The 19,604-nt window shown below is 49.2% G+C and overlaps 1 protein-coding gene across 26 annotated transcripts in view; it reads right to left on the bottom strand.

The window, feature by feature from the left end:
* Positions 1-2,618: 2,618 nt before the first annotated feature.
* JAKMIP3 (Janus kinase and microtubule interacting protein 3) overlaps positions 2,619-19,604 on the bottom strand; it is a 50,607-nt gene continuing 33,621 nt past the window's right edge. Inside the window, exons 4-23 of one of the 26 annotated variants that reach the window (XM_048943948.1) lie at positions 18,687-18,902; positions 16,964-17,083; positions 16,072-16,218; positions 15,211-15,342; positions 14,667-14,702; positions 13,397-13,456; positions 12,982-13,110; positions 11,435-11,563; positions 9,997-10,080; positions 9,366-9,428; positions 9,175-9,273; positions 8,818-8,916; positions 8,669-8,728; positions 7,301-7,366; positions 6,798-6,866; positions 6,640-6,717; positions 4,583-4,786; positions 4,200-4,265; positions 3,254-3,295; positions 2,619-2,833 (exon numbers count right to left, since the gene is read on the bottom strand). In XM_048943948.1, the coding sequence (XP_048799905.1) occupies positions 2,621-2,833; positions 3,254-3,295; positions 4,200-4,265; positions 4,583-4,786; positions 6,640-6,717; positions 6,798-6,866; positions 7,301-7,366; positions 8,669-8,728; positions 8,818-8,916; positions 9,175-9,273; positions 9,366-9,428; positions 9,997-10,080; positions 11,435-11,563; positions 12,982-13,110; positions 13,397-13,456; positions 14,667-14,702; positions 15,211-15,342; positions 16,072-16,218; positions 16,964-17,083; positions 18,687-18,902 (2,112 nt within the window). In that variant the 3' untranslated portion in view covers positions 2,619-2,620. Of the gene's footprint in view, positions 2,834-3,253; positions 3,327-4,199; positions 4,266-4,582; positions 4,787-6,639; positions 6,718-6,797; positions 6,867-7,300; positions 7,367-8,668; positions 8,729-8,817; positions 8,917-9,174; positions 9,274-9,365; positions 9,429-9,996; positions 10,081-11,434; positions 11,564-12,981; positions 13,111-13,396; positions 13,457-14,666; positions 14,703-15,210; positions 15,343-16,071; positions 16,219-16,963; positions 17,084-18,686; positions 18,903-19,604 lie in introns of all 26 variants that reach the window. The other 25 variants (XM_048943954.1, XM_048943950.1, XM_048943951.1 and 22 more) reach the window with 25 other exon arrangements.

Raw genomic sequence — 19,604 nt, 5'->3', positions numbered from 1 at the left:
GGAAATGGTTTGAAGTTGAGGGAGGGAAGATTTATGTTGGATGTCAGGGGGAAGTTCTTTGCTATGAGAGTGGTGAGGTGCTGGAACAGCTGCCCAGAGAGGCTGTGATGCCCCGTCCATCCCTGCAGGTGTTCAAGGCCATTGGATGGGGCCCTGGGCAGCCTGGGCTGCTGTGAAATGTGGAGGCTGGTGGCCCTGCCTGTGGTGGAGGGGGTTGGAGATTCATGATCCTTGAGGTCCCTTCCAACCCAGGCCATTCTGTGATCCTGTGAGCCAGCAGTGGTGTAAAAGGAGGTGACCCGACGGGACAGCTGGCAGCAGAATGCTGCTCTCCAGCTTCACTGCTGGGCAGGTGTGAAGGCGCCCAGAGGTGCCACGGGGAGATAAAAAGATCAGGTGCTGAAGATCTCGATTTGGCATTTCTAATTGCTCTCCTGCCTGCAGTAGGAAAGAACGCTGAATATTCTCCGTTAAAAATGGCACATCCACTCCTAAAGCAAATTCACGCTGCTGAAGAAGAAACAGGAGGGTAGAGCTGTGTCACTGCCTGGGATTATTGTGCACCGTGAGCCCGAGGGCGGCCCACTGCTGCTCACGGGGGTCAGGAGGAGGCAGCTCCCCGCGCTCTGCAGGGCATCCTGCACGCCCCGTGTGCTGAATGGCAACGGCGCTCACCTCGCAGGCTGAGCTCTGCCAACATCTAACATTTTCAATACCTAAGTTTAATTAGAATAGTAAATACATTGCTATCTTGTATTATCAGTAGGAAACCTTTGCAGTCGTGAATGTGGATTGCTGCCTAAGTGCGATCCTGCCCCACGAGGGGTGTCTCCCTATGAGGGCAGACACAGGAACCGCCTCCGTCGTTGTGCGTTATCTGCTCCGCTCCGCAGCGCACTTTGACATCAGGTCCGGCTCCTGAGAGCTGTGCGGGAGCCCGAGGGCAGCAGGGAATTGTCCTGGGAACCCCGACAGCACCGTGTGCTGCGCTGCTCCCGAGGGGCGGGGCTCCTCTTTTTAACTTCTCTTTATTAAGCGACATCACTGGGACAAAAATAACGGGTCTGGGGGCGCTTAAACGCTTCTACGGGTACGAGAACAACGAGCCCCGGCGGCGCTGCCGCCCCCTAGCGCCGGCAGCCCGCAGCGCCGCCATCGCCGCCCCGCCGCCCGGAAGTCAGTGAAGAACAGAGCCGGAAGTAGTGGGCTCTGCTGCCCCGCAGCCGCTCTCTGTGCTGCAGCGCCCCCTTGCGGCGCGGCGGAGCTCTGTGCAGGAGGGTTGGTGGCGGCCCCGTTTCAGATCGGTAATTTCCGGCCGCAGCCCTGCGCCGTGTGTCGGCAGGCTGGGCGGGAGGGAGCGCTGCGGAGCGGCACGGCAGCGGCTCGCGGCTCCTTCAGGGCTGATCCTGATGGACTCTGCTTTTGGGAGTGAGCACTGATTTGAAAAAAATAAAAGCCCAACAACGAAACAACTGTGCTCATACTGAAATTCGGTGTCGAAATTATGGACTAAAGTAAGACAAACTAATAAGTCATTTACATAAAGACCGTGGACTATTCCATTTCTTCTCTGCGTTATTATCACAAACAGGTTGAGTGAGTCAGACCGACAGCCACGCAGTTACGAAGGAAGTCATACATGTAATTATATAATAAATCAGCTCTTAGGAATCTCCTGCCTTACCTGTCGGAGCTCCCTGGCTTCGCGTTCCTCCCGGTGCTCCCAGCGGTGGGCAGCGCTGCTCCCTGCAGCCCGTGCTGCTGGGGCTCCGGGAACAGCAGGCGGCTCCTGTCATCCACCAGCAGGTCCGGATTTACACACCTGGCTCCAGTTCCCACGTGGCGAAGTACTGGTGGGACTCCCCTGGGGTTCTTCCTCCTCATCTGTTGCTATCGAAGATTCCCTCTCCTGGCTCTGAGCCCGGCCTCGGGCACATGCTCTGTGTATCCGTGCCTGCGCTCCTCGTGCCACCTCCCCCATCGGGATCAGGGATGGTGTGTTTTCAGGTTCACTCTTTCTCAAGTTGAACGTTTTAATGGACAGCGTTGGGCCTGTTAGCATCATTCAGGAATAGCAAGCTCCACATTAGCGTGCCAGTTTTGTCATCGTGCTGCGCAGCATGGCCTACTGACAGCTCAGAGCCGAGTACAGTTTCATTTCCTGAAGGGTTCAAACAGAGCTTCACGTTTTCCCCCTAATCCTGGCCTTGTGGGGCAGTCAGCAAATTGGGCAGACCCCGTGCTGTGATGAAATGCCTGGAACACAACGCACTCTCGTAGTTCACGTTTATCTTTTCAGGAGTTATTCACCTGGAGCTCTCTCTATAAATTTCTTTCAAGACAGATTTGTAAATAACTATGAATCACAAATATAAATGACTGACATATAAAACGGGACATAGTCACTTCCACAGAGAAGCAATTCTCTACCTGCTTAGCAGGGAACTCAAATATATTCAGTGTATCTGAATTAGTATACTGCTCCTTAGGTAAAGCTGAGTTATTCCAAGCAGCAGAGACAGGCTTGGGAGAAGCCCATAACTGTTAGCAGAGGCAGGGCTTTTTGGCTTTCTTCTTTGTCAGCTTAGTGCCAGCTTTTGAAAATGCATGGACAGAGGTTTCAGCAGTGCAGACCCCGCCTGTGCAGGAGTTCCCACACAGCCTGGTTCATCTTCAGTCTGAAAGGATCATAGGGTTTGCTCCTCCATCTCCAGCAGCAAAATACAAGATATATTTGGCTTTCTTGACGTTGCAATGTCTCTTTCTCTGTCTTGGCAACCAATGCCATCTTCCACTTAGTAACAGTAGAAGCAATTCCAGCTTCATCAGTAGGCTGAAACAAGAAAAATATATTAAAACATGGATCAAAGAAAAGAAAATCCATTCATAAATAACACGCACAAAAATTCTGTAAGGTTCATATTTGCATGTATCTGTTTGAATTGCACAACAAGTAAAAAAGCATTTGTGTCATATCCCATTGACTTCCATGAGTAACAGAGACCATTCCTTCCAAAGCTGCTCATGGCCAACGTGGCAATCTCTGCCACCTCTCCAGGCACAAATGGGTTGGCCTTTTTTCTCCTGTTTTCATGAGATAATGGGTAATCCCAGCAACACCTCGGGCACACGTTAATTTAAGGTGTGGGCAGCTCTAGAGAGTGCACAGACACAGCCAGGGCAGGTTGTGCAGCACTGGTGGGCTCTGTGCCACGTGGGAAGAGGAGGGGACCCAAGCAAGCCGAGTGCTTACCTTCTGCATTTGGCCTGGAGGGCTATGACCAAAGAATGAAAGCTAGAGAGAAAAATAAAAACAAAAATAAAAACTGAAAAGGGGAGGGAAAAGAGGAAAAAATGGAAGAGAAGAAAGAGAGTGAGATTTTACAGTGTGTTTAGCTGAGAATAAGCCATGGTTACAGACAGTGCAACAAATCTTTGTGTTGGGAAGCAATACCGACTGCGGGGTGACCCCCAGAGCCAGCTCTGCTCAGCTGAGGCAGTTACCTGCATCCCTTGGGGCATGGGGAAATACGGCCCAGCTGCAGCCTGGGGCAGGCAGGCAGGGAGAGCAGCAGCTGAGATCTTCTGATACTCCAGAAGTGTGCACTGCTAAGGTTGGAGCTTGATTTTGGGCAAGAGTTCAGCTCAACAACTATTGTGCCTGCGGTAAGGGGAGACTTAGACTGGGTATAAGAAAGAAGTGGGCAGTGAGGCACTGCGTGGGCTGCCCAGAGGGGGGGTGGTCCCTGCAGACAGCCCAGGGCAGGGGATGGGCTCTGAGCACTGATGGAGCTTTGGGTGTCCCTGTGCATTGCAGGGGGGCTGGACTAGATGGTCCTCACAGGTCCTTTCCAGCTCAAATGATTCTAAAATTCTATGATTCTACAGTTCTGTGATTCTGCAAGTTCCCTCTTGGCAATTGCTCCAGGAATAGATGTTTCACATGAGGGTCACATTAGGGCAGAAGGGGAGTTATGGTTTGGCCAAAACTGAAGCTGTAGGAGGAGAAGTGGCACCGGGCACATGGGAGCTGCTTCTGTGTGAGATTCAGGTGGGAGCTTTGGGCACAGGGAGAGAACTGCAAGAAGGTAATTTATGCACAGCATCACTTTTTGTAAGATTATTTTCTTAGCAAAGATGGAATGAAGATACAGACATGCACACACCATGTATCAGCTCCTTCATCTGCATTCCCTTACCTTTTCCTCTAACTCTTTTATTTGTCTTTTTTGGCCTTCAATTCTTTCTTCTAGCTCTTTAATCCTCTGTTCAATTTAAAATTTAAGAAAAATATATTAACCAACCGAACACAAACGTACCCAGAAGATGTATTATTTTCAGGGATGTTACTCGCATATATCTCTTCTAAAAAACAAATGTGTGCTTTAAGCCATAGACGAGTCCTCTGTTAGTGCAGCACCACGCACGACAAACCCACGAAAGCCAGGCTGCCATTTCAAGGGATGCTCTGAGGCAAACCAAACCTGGCTCCAACACCAGGGACCCCGGTGCGGCCCTGCAGGGTGGCGTGGATCTCACTGTGCCCCTGCGCTGAGTGCTGCCTGCCCGCTGCAGCACATACCTGCTGGGCGTGCTGGACGAGCTCCATGCGCTCGCGCAGGATTTGGGCGTCCCTCTCCCGCAGCTCGCTCATCACCTGGCGCTTCCACTGCTCTACCGCGCTCTTCAGTTTCTCTTTCTCCTCTTCTGAAAGAAGTTCGGAAATTTTGGCTCCAGCTTCTTGCTGCAGGGCATCATAGAGCATGGCTTCTAATTCCAGAATTTGCTAATCAAAAATAATATATACGGCTGTCAGCTCAACATGGTCATGGGTGGTGGGAGGGTTTAGCGGGGAACTGGTCATCCTTCCTCTGTATGACAAGGGGAGGGCTGGGGGCTGCATCCTGCACAGGGCAGCACAGAGCTCAGCCACAGACAGGGTGCTGGGAGCCCCGTGCTGCAGGGCTGTGGGCTGAGTGGCTGCTGGGAGGGCCCCGGTCCCCCCTTGTGCCACCCAAACACGGGGGGCTCAGCTCCTGCTTTCACGGAGCTGGCGGACGGTTGCGGAAAGGGAAAAGACGAAGTAGTGTGGTTGGAACCTCTGGGCTGATTGAAAATGTCAGAGATGTCTGCTGTGATAATTCAGCTGAATTCAAAACGAGCAATTTGCTCCATCTGAGGTGGCTGTTGCTGCTTTTTTATTATGACTTAGCAGAGTCGGGACGGAGTAACACTCATATTTACAAGAATAACAAGGAATTGCACTTTGGAGCTGCAGACATGGGTGAGAGCAGCAGTAGCTGCTGTGTCGCTGCAAGGATGGTGGGATATACAAGAAGGTTCTCCTTCCACTTGTAGCAATAACCCCAGCAAGCGGGCTGACCATAGCTGCCCTAACAAAACCCCACTGCTGGGAACACGTTGGGCCCCACACCTTGCTTAAACACCATTATACCTCTCTGCTTAAATTGAGTTGCGAATAAAATGGGAAGAACTGAGAAATTCAGTGTCTTCGGGGCAGTTGTATCTGTGTGACAAAGCATTTCTTGGAACAAAATCCTCAGCAGCAATCAAGGGAGTGAAAGCCGTGCAAAAAGCGTGGCGGTTCCGGCTGGTAATCGGCTTGGCTGTGGCTGCAGGGGAGATTAGCAGCAGCTTGTCTTGGGGAGCACAAAGGGAACATGGATGTGAGACAAGTGACACAAATCAGAATGGCTTTTACCGTTGGAATTTCAGGGAAGAACAAAGCTTCCTGGCTGCTTTCAGCCCGCATTTGTGCGTGTGCAGAAACCCACTGCGCTGCCTGAGAATGCGGGGAAGTGCAGATAATCCTCAGCCAGTTCTGCACGGACAAAGGCGCACTTCATTACGCTCCTTCCTTCTGCTCGAGTGGCAGACAAAGAGCGCCAAGCTGAGCACTTTGCCAAACCAGGCTTAAGTCATCCACACAGCACTGAAAAGTGTACTGAAAGCTCTCCCAAGTGGTTTGACATCTGAGTAGATAATGGGCTCCCAAAAAAGAGGTGTAAAAACCCGTTGCTTCTCAGGAAGCATAACTGTCCTCAGGATTTAAGGGAAACCAAAAGAATAGGCTAAATCTATAGGTCAAGGTGTGCATTTATGTCTATATTATGACTACACAAGTACTTTCACTGGAGGAAGTAGAACAGCTGCGGGCTGAGGAGGTGGTTGAAATGGCACAGGATCCATTACTGCGTGCAATGAACCTCACCTAACAGCAGTTTTGTTTCAAGCGTGCAGAATCCCATAATATCTCCAGGTATTTTGGTGGCAGAGACAATAATCTAAGATTTAAGGGAAAGTCTAGGCTAAAATCTCTCTTTCATAAAGAAAAGCACTGTCATTCATTAACTACAGCCTCTGCTAAATTTAAATTTGTGTTTAATAACTTTACATTTAGGTCGTAATCCTGCAGGGACCATGCACACCCAAGGACCACCATCCCCAAGGAGCTCACTATGAGATCAGGGCACAGAGGATTTGCTTAGCATTCCAGCCATGCAGTCCTTGGGTCACTCCATGAGCAGCAGTGGCAGAAGCAGAGAGCACTTCTGGAGACAGCACAGCACACACCTTACAGGGGGGAAATGGGTCCCTGTGGCACTGCCCGGTCCTCACCTTGTGTGCCTGGTCCAAGGACTGCTTCCTGAAGTCCAGCTCCTCATCCAGGTAGCCTTTCTGCTTGCTGAACAGCTCCTGGTGCACAGGGAGGTGCAGTCAGTGCTATGCCTGCCCTTCCTGCCTTCCTGCAGTTCCCCCCCTCCCCGTTCCCATACCTTTTCATTCTCCAGATCCAGCATCTTCTGCTGCAGTGCGGACTCAGTCACCTCAATCTGCTGGAGCCACTGCACACACAAAGAGAGCAGGGCTGAGGCAGAGGCTGGGGGCTGCTGGGGCATACAGCCACAGGCAGCAGTCAGCCCTCACTGGAAATTCAGAGTGCATCTTTGCACTGCAAACATGCAGTTAGCTTCACTGATTGACAGGGGAAGGATGGAACCTACTGTGACACCTTCACTTTTATAAGAATTGGTGATGGAAAAAAAACATTAGTTCCAAGTTTGCCATTTGCCCTCCAACATTTCCCTAATTAAATAGCTTTTTAAACCAAAGTTTGTGCACATGGCTCGAATTTTCTCTCTATTTTGACAAGAGCCCATTCAGGTATAGTGCCCTATAGGGAATCATGGCCTTTGCTGAACACCCTCCAGTTCATCCCCAGCACCTACAGCAGCTGCTCTGAGCACCAGGGCTCATCGTGGGGCTCCGCAGCCATTACCTTTTCAGCCAATGTGAGAACTGTCCTTGCTTGTATGACAACCACTTGCTCCTCGTTGGTCAGGTTCTGCACAAGATCAGAGCAGAATTACAACAAGTCCCGGCGCCTGGCATGTAACCCAGCACTGGGCCACTGCTGTGTGAGATAAATACCAAATTAAATCATTCGAGCAACAATAAACTAAGGCAAATAAAAATAGCATTGTAACGCAGCGTTGCTGTAGGAACAGCTGTAATTAACTACTAATGCTGAATGGTGATCACACTGGTGGGGAGTTCTTCTAAAACTCTGGCATTAAGAAAGAAGATGCAGACACCAGATCTTGTTTTTGTCCAGCAGGGAATAAAAGCAGCTGCACCACACAGAACTGAGCCTTGTGAGACGTGCTGTTAGAGGAGAGGTGCAGTCCTTGGCCTTTCCTTGCATGCACAACAGGTGTGACTGCAGGCACAAGGCTGGAGCAGCAGGGTGGGAGGTGAGCGCTGGGCATAGGACTGACCTGCCATCACCACTTCCAGTCCCGCATGGCCTGACATGAACAAGGGCTCATCTTTCTGCCTTTCCCAGGGCCAGCCTCACCCACTTGGGGTTTATGCTTGGGTTTATGCGTATGCTTTTATTCTCCACACCCCAAGGATTTTAGGATTTGTCACGCTTCTGCCAATACAAGCATCCTTAACTGCAGCAGCAGTAAATATTGCTAATTACTTCAGTATCTTCTGATTGCTCCGCTATCTCCTAGCTTCAGGGCTGTCTGGAGGGGCAGATGGAGGGTCTGAGCAGTGAGGTGCTGTTCTGACTGCTCCATGTGCCCCATGCACAGGGACACCCACCTGCAGCTGCAGTGCCTCTGCTACACAGGTGTGCGGGTGCAGGTAAGATGTGTATGTGCGCAATCACTCCAACTCGATACAGGTGAAACACTTTCAAACTTCTTACTATTTGTTTCTTCTTCTCCTACTGCTGTTGTAACTTGTTGCGTAACATCCTGCTTCCATTTAAACGTTTTTGGCATTGGACAGAACTAAAACACACAGCAGTTAATGGAAATGTAAAGCAAATGCAGAGAACAAACCATGTGTGAGCAGCAGCGAGAAAAAAAAAAACAGAAGCATGAAAATCCAAAATTTCCAAGTATTTTCTAAACCATTCATTGGCAATTTAGAAGCAATACTGTGGTATCGAGGTCCTGTGCAGCATTTGCAAGAAGGCACTCAACAAAAACCTTGACAAGCTGGGGAGCACATAGCATGCAGCTCAGCGCCTGCTCTGCAGACAGCTTTGGCCATTGCAACCCAAGCAGCTTTGCTACAATAAACGTGAGGACAACGCATACCAAAGCATGCACAATATATTAAAGGAACATACACTTACGGCGTTATCCCCTAAAATGTCCAATTTTTTCATCAGCTCTGCCACTACTATGTCCTAACAAGAGAGGAATGGAAAAAGCAGGAGTCAGAACAGAGTGTCGGATTTGATTTAGAGAAAGGAGAGCCAGACGTGGGGATCCTTACTGTGACACCTTCTGCCTCGCAGTAAACCTGGAGAGGGCTTTTCCCCTCCGTGAAGGGAACGTGGTGGAAGTTGATAGCAGGCGATCTTCTTTCTCTCTCCTGAAAGAAGGATTTTCTGATTACTGCACTGCTGTTGTTGTTACACGCACCAGGATTGCCTCCAGCAGCTGGCAGAGCAGCCCTGCCATGGGCACGGCGGCGGTGCTGGAAGTAACTTGGGGTACTTTTCCTCTCGTCAGCACCTTCACTGAGCGCTGTGTCTTACAACAAGGCAGTCGGGACGGGCCCAGCTGTGGTGCCCCAGCCCCAGTGACACGCAGTGTGGGGCAGCAGCACAGCCCTGCGGCACCAGCTCACCTCCAGCTCCAGGATCCTGAACTCCAGGAGCTCGTTCTGGTCTTTGACGTCCTGCACATCGTGCTTCAGGCGAGCCTCCTCTGCTTCCATTTGTTTGATCTGTACAAGAAAGCAATACGCCTTGGTACCATTTTCTGCATTCCGTAAGCAATAGATGTTATTTGAATAATACCAGTAGAAGTGCTGGGCACCTTTTCCACAAGCTCTTGGTTCCTTCTGTACAGCGCTTGCTTCTCCTCAATCCACTTCATGTCCTGGGAAACACAAATGGTTGATAGCATGGGTGAAAACCAGCGGTGTTTGGCACAAGCACAGCAGCATGTCATTCATTAAGTCACACATACAGAGAGGAATGATGCTGCATAGGAAATTGCAACTCTGCTATTTGCCTGTGATGCAGCAGAGCAACTCTTCCATCTTATTTGAGAAAGTCTGGAGCGTACAAATGGGATTTAAAAACTCTAATGACTAAAAAGAACTCAGGTTAAAAAATGTTTGCCTTCAGAGGGCTATGTCTCACCACCCAGTTGCTGTTAAATTTTGGTCATGTGGATGCAAGTCATGCTGGTGGACATGGGGAAGGCAGCCAGCAGCCTGCACTGGGCACTGCCTCCCACCCCCAGCTCTGACAGCTTCCCCACCTTATCCCTCCTTCAACATAGCAAACTCTTACTGAGATACAAGGAAAGCTGGCGATGGAAGCTTACTGTAATGCATGCAGACCAAGTGTTTCGTTAGAGAATGGCCATCCTTCCCTCACACTCCCCCTGCCCACCCTGCACTGCACTGCCCCTGGGATGGAGCAGGAGCTGAGAGCATTACCTGCCCCTGCTCTGCCAGGGCCTTTTCCAGGTCCTCTATCTGAGCCTGGGATCGGTGTATCTCTGCTTGGAGCTGCTCACGTGTCTGTAGGAGAGGAGGGAAAAACACCACAGAAATAAATAAGTAAATACAACTTTCCCTAAAAGCTGAAAGCTAACACAGATACGGAAAATGCTCAAAACATCAAATCCTTTTCACAAATAATTTTAGCAGCTCTATGGCAGGGTGAATTCGGGGCTAAGCACGCAGCATTGGTCACTCACTGTAAAACGAAGCCTACAAGATGGCACGACAATTTTAAGATTTTAGATGAACATTCTGGTGGTAGGTACAAGAATGGGACACATGGCTTCTTACAGCCGACCACAGGAGGTGCAGCTGGCAGCCCTCTGTGCTCCACAGCGAGGGGGTTGACACCAGCAGGCAATGCATGCATTCGTCTCGCCATGAAAACCAGTGCAAGGAGTGATGTGGGACTCAGCAGAGAGCACACTGTGTGAGCAGGGACACACAGACAGCACACACTGCTCCCTGTGCGCTCAGTGCCCTTCCTTCTGCTCCTACTGCACGGTATGCCATTCTCACCAACGCTCATAGCTTCCTTCTTAAATATCCAACGCCTCCCTGCCTTTTTGCTGGAGAGTACATGGAACTGTCAGTAGCTGTTTTATTCATCAAATGCTATGTTTATAGAACATTTTCTTTTCTCAAACCATTTATCTGCTCTTTATCCTGTCATTTGCAAATGAAAATGATCCTTTTTTATCGCTATGCCCGCATCTTTCTCTTAGGCTTCAGACTGCCAGCTGAGAGCACCCTTACTGGCTGTGTTCTCCCTTGCACTCTGTGGCCCAGCAGCTACACAACACACTGTGTCCTTGTAGCACAGAGCAGATTCCTCTTGACCAGAACGTCTTACATCTGATAAGACATCAGGTAAGGAAATGCCACTAGAGGCGATGAAGCTGCGTGGCCATGTGAGCCAGGCAGACAGGCAGAGCTGCACAGGGCACTTGGAAACCTCATTAAGAAGATGAATTTTGGGGCTATAATCCATATTATGAAGAATCAAATAATTAGAATCCAGAGGAACTGAATAACAGGCATTATGCATTTAAGGTCAACCACAGTGGACTTTTATAGAAAGAGAGCTTAATTTTAAGGATTTCCCATTAAAAATCTGGCTGAATTTCTCTTAATCTGAACACGAGGTGAAAACAGCAGAAGGAATTCACCTCGGCAAGCAGCGCAGGCTGCAGTGGGCTGGGCAGGAGGGAGGGAGTGGGGTGGGGATGGGGACGGGACCCCCCCATGGGACCCCAATCCCACAGCCCAGCCAGGTGCCAGAGGGCAGCTGACAGCTGCAGTGTGAAGAGGTACAACAGCACGGTGCACACAACAACAGCCCTTTAGTGCATGTAATATAAGCCATTTAGACCTTAACTTCTCGCTCTGCATCCAATGTTCCTCCGACCTGTTCCTGCAATAGAGCGTAAGCGCGCTGCAGAGCCTGGTACTCCATCGTCAGCTGCCGGAACCGCAGTTCTGTCTCTTCTTTGGCCATGCCCTGAAATTGTTCAAAACAAGAGGTAATGAGTTAAAATAATAACAGTAATAATAACAGATGAGTGGATAATTGCTTTCTCTGGAAGCACTTCTCTAGAAGTGCTGAAGTCACTACTATTAGAATGCAATTTGGGAAGTGCAGCACTGAAGACCTTGTTTGTGTGCTCACAGTATTGCTCTTCTGTCCAGTAATCACCTCCTGCATACACCTTACTAAGATAAAATATACAATTATATAAAAGAAACAGAGAATTTCCCCCTCCTTGAGAAGATGAAGACTTCTATCTGAGTCATACACTAGCGACTGGATGACCCTATATTACTTTACTAGCAAAGCCATCACACTTGAAGGTGAAACCAAGCTTTCTTGCACCACGAATAGGTTTCCAGTCTGCAGATTGACTCACACCTAACATCTCAATTATTAAAACAGGAATCTGGAGATACCAGTTGCAGAAATGGTGACATCAACAGGAAGAGCACCTTTCGTCTTCTTTCCCCTCCTTACCACATCCAGCACTGCGTGCTTCCATGTCAGGCTGACCACAATATTTCACTCTACATGAGATGAAATGACACTGTGGGTGCGTGCAGAAGCTCAGAGCTATCTGCACGGGGGGAAATGGCAATAGAAGAGTGAAAAACAAATAGGTTCCAAAAAATAGATTCAGCCTCCTGCAGTGCAGCTCACACCTGGCAACCACTTGTGTATCTTTTAGGGTAGAAATATCATTGTTTAAGTTCCTTTTCAGAACCAAGAGATCTTATTACAACCTATGAAACAGTCAAAGTGACAGAAGAGAAACTGCAGCTATCGTAGCCTGCAATGGCTGCTGTCACTGTTAGCAAGTGGTGTTTGTTACAAGGCTCTTGTTAAGCTGAGGAACAGGGCTGGCATACACCAGGGAGTGCATCTGTAGGGAAGAGGTGCAGAATGCTGGAAACAATCCTTTCCCTTCATTATACACACTCAGAGTCCCAGAAAAGCCATATCCTCAGAGCATTGCAGGGAGCCAGCTCTTCCCAGCACCGTGCTGGCTGCAGAACCCAGGGCAGCACGGTCGTACTGCTCATGGCTGCACTCGTGCCAAGCTCCGGATGACAGAGGAGAAGCAGGGTGCAGGTTGAGTGCAGGAGAACCACGGGAGCAGGCCTTCCTCAGGGCACCTGGGACCTCCCCTCTCCAGACCCACTCTGGACCCAGTGTCCTTAGGATAACAGTATTTCCAGTTAGGCTAAAAGCTGTGAAGTTACCAAAAACCTGAGACCCAGAAACATTACCCATCACACCCAGTGTGACATCAGCACCAGTCTGTAATGCTGTGGTCAGAGCCGACCAGAAGTGGACAGACCAAGGGTTCCACTGCACAGTAACAGCAGGTTCAACGCCCAAAACACACCACGCAGCTCCGTGAATACCTCTTCCAGGTCATCATCAGGGGTGCACGGGGTCTGGTCCGTCCGATCCGTTTGATATGAGATAGAGGAACCATCAGACTCCAAGGAGGCTTCTTCATCGTAGCCGAAAAACGTCTCCACCACCGGCTTCTGGCCAGAGAGAGGTGTCAGCGTGTCCTCGTGCCGTGCCCCGCACTCAGCCGCTGGGCCTGGCTTGGGAGGGCTGTAGGAACGCTCTCCTACCCTGCAGCTGGTGGGGTTTGTGTGCACACCCCGTTGGACACCACCCCCAGCCCTGCCCCCAAGCCATGCCATGGGGGCAGCCTGCTTTGGCCCTGCACTCACACCCCGTTCCACCCCCAGCCCTCACAGCCGCTCTGCCCACCGTGCCCATCACAAACCAACTGGGTTTTTTTTTTTTGCTTTTTTCTTTTACCTTAGGAATTCTTGTCATTTTTTTTCTTTGCTTCCTATACCTTAACAGCTTATCACGTTCCTGGAACAGCAGATACAGAGCAGTTAATTAAGTTAACCACTGCAGTTTTCATAGTCACGAGGCAACCTAAGATGGCAGTGCTGGACTGGTTTTAATTTTGCTCCAATGTCTTCTGAGTTTACAGTAAACAACTGTCAAATGCTCTTCGTGGTCATGAAAATCCAAATAGCAGAACAAACGCAGGACAGCACAGGCAGCGCTCTGCACCCTGCTCCATGCAGTGAGGCTCTGTGCTGGGACAAAAACAGAGCCCAGCCCTCTGACTGCTCTGTGCCACGCATGCATGTCATCGCCCAGATTGCACAGAATTCTGAGGCTGTTTGCAGCAGGCACATCCAAAACCAACAACATTAACAGCAAGCCCAAGCCAAACCCGCCTGCATTCCCCAAGGATGTGCAGCTCTCAGAGACTCTGATGAAGGGGCTGAGCCTGTTCTGCTGCCAACCAATTTTTCTCTTTGCTGGTAATTATGACTCTCTTCATAGAGTGCTATTAATTTTTTATTGTGCTGATTACTTTATTATTGTTATTCTGGATGGCACATCCATGCAAACTCTGGAGCTGAAGAGCCAGTGAGTTCCTACAAGGATGCTCTCCCACTGCCTCACCTCAGCCCTTTGCTGGAGGGCGTGCTTATGCTGGGACACTCCTGCATTATCCGCAGTGACAGAGAAAAATCAAACACCTTTTTTTTTGCTTGGCAACATAAGCTTGCTGCACACTTAGCAATGGAAAGCAAAATGGTACAGACGTTTGGTACATATTGGTGGCTAAACTTAATGAAATCTTCAGCACCAAGAGCAAAGGGATGAGCTGTGCAGGGCCCTGTAGGGGAGCTGCTGTGGGTACGATGAGGCAAGGCTGGGATATCCTTCCAAAAACACCCCAGTGATGTGGCAGAGCTGTCCCACAGATGGGCACCACGTGCTGTGCCACTGGGACGAGCCGGCCCTGCTGCCATCTGTGGTGTCCTTGGGACAGGGGAAAGCTTTCCTCTCTCAGCAGAGCTCTGCTCCACACTGGCACTGCATTGTTATACAAAGAACAACTACTGGTAGGGCCTTCAGTGACAACAGCACTGGAACAGACACTGAGTTACTTTGCTGTCCAGAAAGGGAGAAAAGTGACAATAAGTGTCTCTTGTGTGCTTTTCATGACCTGCATTTAAAATATATAAAAAGATGAGGGTAAAGTTAGCCTCTCACGTACCATGACACTCTTCACATAGCCAGCAGTTTCCAGGGTCTAACAAAAAAAAGAATGAAATAACTTCAGTAAAAGTGCATAAAAGAAATAACCCACAAATAAAACAAACACACTTTTCTTGAGGAGTGGTCTGGTCACAGTATGTGAAACACTTTCATCTGCTCTTTTCAAAGAGTGAGCACAAGTTAGCAAAGAAGAGAAAACCAGAGCACAGTGCTGCAGAATGTGTCCCTCGTTCATGCAGCAGCTGCCCCCAGGCCCGGTGCTGCTCTGGCTGAAGGAGTCTGGGCAGTTTGCTTTGCTGGTGCAGGATCCGGCCGCTGGCGTGTGTGTGCTGGGAGCACTGCAGTGGTTGTGCTGTGCAAGCACTACATGGGATGAAGGATTCTGTCCAGATGCTGTCCCACATATAACCTAGATTCAGGTCAGTGACTGCTGATCACAGACACCAGCTGTGCTCCCTCTGCTGCTGTGCCCTCCCTTGGGCTTCCCCTCCTCTGTGTGTCCTCAGATGGCCTCCTGTCAGTGGGGCACTGTTCCACCTTACCTTAGAGAGCTCATCAATGATATTCTGCTGTTCGATGATTTGTAGTCTCAGCAGATCCACTTCTCTTTCTTCCTGGCTGTGGTCGAGGTCATTTAAGGAGCTCGGTCTCCGCATTGCTCCTGCTCTTTGCCTCTGAAAGAAACCCATGTGGCAAAAGAGGAAACGATCCAGAGGCTTTGCTGAAGAGCTGCATTCAGCCTTTCCCATTCCCAGCTATTAATGCACTCATCTAGCAGCTGTGCTCACAGCTGCCCCTTGGTTCTGCGGTTCTGCCCACATCCCAGGCCATTCTCCTGCTGGAGAAGGCACTCAGGGGGCTGTGGCCACCAGCTCTGCCTGCTGTGCTGTGCACTCGTGTCCATCTGCAGCAGCCCAGGTTGCCGTGCTCTGGGATGATGAGGGGCTGAGGTTGGCCCTGTGGTGATGGCATCTATGAGTGTCACCACCAACAGCCATTGCTTGTGGCTGCCAGCAGTGCTGGAGGTAATGCTGGAGGGGAAGGGAGAGCACAGCAGGTGCGGGCTCCCTTGGGTGATGGGGTGACTGTGGTACAAAAGGCAAAGCTGAAGTGAACTGCTATGTGTTTGTGCTGTAACAGCGCTCTGTGACCGAGCAGCCATCTGATCGACATCCACAAAGCTCACACAGTTCCTTTTCTTCACAACTATTGTTCTGTCAGGCCAAAATAAAGCACGTTATGCAAAAGAAAACAAGTTGAAGCCACAAACCACTCAGGACATCACAGCAAACAGCAGAAAGGAGAAGGAGTTCCCAACCACCTCACAAGCTGTGGTGCTGCTGCTGCGTTGCCCTGTGGGCACGGGTTGCCTGTTCTGGGATGGCTCTCATTCCCAAACTTACCATTGCTATGTTTTCCTGCGTTACAAATTTTAATTTATTTTCCATTCGACGTAAGGCATGTGACAGCTCTTCATTCTTCCTGCTGAGGCGTTTGTTTTTGTCCAGGATGGGCTTGTACTGACTTTCAGCTTCTCTGAGGCGTTTTAACTGAAAAATTAAGAGAGAATTGGCACCTCAGGAACAATTATGTTTTATCAAATAAATTAATCATTTTCTTTCTCTACCATAGTAGCAGTACTTTCTCTTAATACGTAGCAGAATATATCAGGAAATTCTTGGTATAGCTCATTGGGGAGTGGGTTGTTCCTCACTTGTGTGGTTTGCAACAAATATAGCATGTGGGGAACGTATTTATTGAAAATAATTATAATCACAGAATCACTGAGTGGTTTGGGTAGGAAGGGACTTCATGAATCTCCAACCCTCTGCCACAGGCAGGGCCACCAACCTGCACATTTAATGCTAGACCAGGCTGCCCAGAGCCCCATCCAATGACCTTGAACACCTCCAGGGATGGACGGGGCATCCACAGCCTCTCTGGGCAGCTGCTCCAGCACCTCACCACTCTCGTAGCAAAGAACTTCCCCCTGACATCCAACCTCAATCTGCCCTCCCTCAACTCCAAACCATTTCCCCTTGTCCTGTTGTTATCTGCCCTTTCCAGGAGTTGATTCCCCTCCTGTTTGTAGGCTCCCTTTAGGTACTGAAAGGCTGCAATGAGGTCACCCTGCAGCTTCTCTTCTCCTCGCTGAACAAGCCCAGCTCCCTCAGCCTGTCTTTGTAGGGGAGCTGACAACTCTTGCCAATTCCTTCTTAAAAAAGACACCGTTTTATAAGCAAAAATCAGTGTGATCAGTGCTGTAGCAGCGCAGTGCCCATCCCAGCAGCTCACCAGCTCGTTCCTCTCCTCTGACAGCAGCGCATTGCGGTCCTCCAGCTTCCTGATGATGGCGCTCAGCTCGGCGATTTTCAGTTGGAAGCGCCGGGCATCCTTTTCATCCAACTGCTGTTCCTAAAACAAAGATCAACTGCAAATAACTGCTCCTAAGTGCGCAGGGAATAGCAGTGTTATGCAAAGCTCAGCCTCCTTTTTATCCCAAATCCAAATATTTCAAAGCTATCAGATGGAAGAGTGTAAGGTACGCCTTAGTGGAGCTGACCACTGAGAGCTGCAAGATGGGACCGATGGAAAGGCAAGAGTGAAAATGTAACAAAGTATGCAAATGCAAAGTATGTATATGCAAATACAAGGTGGCAAATGCTGAACTTGGAAATAGAAAACATAAAAAAACAAGGCAGTGTTTCCAATGTATGCCACTGTTGAACTGAGTGTTTCAGACACGTCACCCACTCCGAGGACTTTGTTATAAGATGGTATCAGAAGTACTGACATACAAATGGGGAAAATCCATGCAATTATACCATTGCATAAGCTCTCTTCCATAAAGCTGTGGCCCTTATTGGGTAGAGTCACTCGTAAAGCAAATGGGGCAGCAGTTTATCTGAGTGAAAATGCTTAAATCAATTCATAAATGAAGAGAAATACAGGTAGGTGCTCTCATTCAGAATCAGAGAAAAGTTACATCTATTTACAGGTGTGACGTGCTATTTTTTCCTCCTCTGTACTTATTCTGATGTTTGGCAGAAGTTGAGCACAAATCAAAAGAAGCAAATTAGTGCTCTCAGTCCCGGTGGCACTTTCAGGAGGTCTATGATTCCTCATTCAACAGGTGCAGGAGAGGCTTGGGATAAAGAACAAAATAGATCGCTTTGCTTATGTGTGACTATTTACACTTCTACTGAGAAAATTAAGGCTGTTGCAAAGGAAATCTTGATGAGAATCAGCAATGGAGAAAATTGGCAAATGTGAGACATACAAGGTTAGTTAACTGAAGCTTTCTGCTGTTAGCAAATTAAGGCAAAAGCAGAAAGGTGCTGTTGTTACAATTAAAAAAAAACAACAAACAACATCGTGAAAAGATGACTAAGATTTCATGTTTTGGATATTGTGTTGTAGAAAAGAGATATGAAAGAAGAGGTTAACAGGCTTCTAATTGACCTTCCGGCCCACTGAAAGCAATTGCAGCGTGAGGATGGAGGAGCAGGGAGTGCGGCACGCGGGGCTTCCAGTGATTGTGCACCGGGCACCTTCACCCGCCTCCCTCTGTAAAGCAGCCTTGCACATCTGCTTGCACAGTACATTGTCAGCAGTTCCAACAGCTAGCACACATACATCACTTGGTTAGAAAAGCATTTGCATCATTTGTTGGCAAGAATTGTGTCAGACGGTCAAATTAAGGCAGGTGGTAGAAGAATGGTACGGTAAGGAAAGGAAAGAAGAGAGAGAGGAAAATTTTCACCCTGGTATCAAAAACAAAGGAAACCAGAAAACAAAACGACAAACAAGCAAAAGCTCTCCCATAATTTGGTTCGGTTTGAAATGTTAAACATCCAGCTAATGAACGAGAGCGAGAAATTAACGCCTCTCTGTTTCCCTTAGGGTCACTATGGGAAAGCTGTTGCTCGCAGGGCACTCATCAAGATCCTGTCATTTGGTGTCATTTGGTCATTCTGCTCGTTCGTTTGTTTAGGTGAAACCACGTGAAAGTGCTTACGGGGCTTCCCGAATGATCTGAAGCGTCTCCTGCACCACTTGCATAAGGAAGTTCCCGCTTGGGGCTGCCCAGGTGCCGGTCAGACTCTTTGATCTGGGACAGTTGTTCATCTAAAGCCTCCTTTTGGAGCTGCAGTCTCTGGGCATGCCCGGCTTGAACCCCTAACTCTCTTTCCAGCACGTAGACTGCTCTGTCTTTAAACTTAATCTCCTCCATCTATAAGGAGAACAGAACACAATCACACACACATGCAGCAGCTCGGCCGTACGAAGCGCCCTACAGCCCAACCATTGCCACAGAGCCAACCCCTGGACATGAAGACAAACCCTCCTCTTGCAAACACAACAGCAAGGAAAAATGGACAACAAACAAACCCAGCATTGCTTCAGTAACTCCTGAGCATTGTGCATGCACGTGTGGCCGACCGACAGCCTCTACAGACCGCCCCAACTTTTCAGGAGTTTTTCTTTAAAGCAGTTAGGAGACAACCCGCAGTTTCAGTACCACTTCAGAACACCCCCCTTCACCTCAGTGAACAACAAAAGTAAAAGGGATAAAAAAAATAATAACTTTGAGAGAAAGAAGTTAAAAGTTGAACATTGTCAATGCTCGAAAGGTTTTTCTTCCCAAAAGTTTCCCTGTTGAGTGATTTCCTTGATGATCTCCACAGCAGGGCAGCCCTGGGCTCCTCGGGGCAGTGCAGACAGGACGGGGCCAGGGCTGCCAAGGACAAGCAGTTGTGCACTGGGGCATTTGCCTGCAGATGTGTGCAGTGCTGCAGCACGACCTCAGGCCCTTCACAGCTGCACTGTGCTCATACACACAGTGTGTGAACGTGAAGCATTAGGTGCACACACACACCTCTGGGTGGCCAGCTGTGCTTACAGGGAGTGGATCTGGGAAGCTCGAGATTGCTAA

The sequence above is a fragment of the Lagopus muta genome, chromosome 5 (assembly GCF_023343835.1).
Source record: "Lagopus muta isolate bLagMut1 chromosome 5, bLagMut1 primary, whole genome shotgun sequence".
Lineage (NCBI taxonomy): Eukaryota > Metazoa > Chordata > Aves > Galliformes > Phasianidae > Lagopus > Lagopus muta.
Note: the sequence above shows the minus strand (reverse complement) of the source record. Positions and strands in the feature narration are given on the sequence as shown.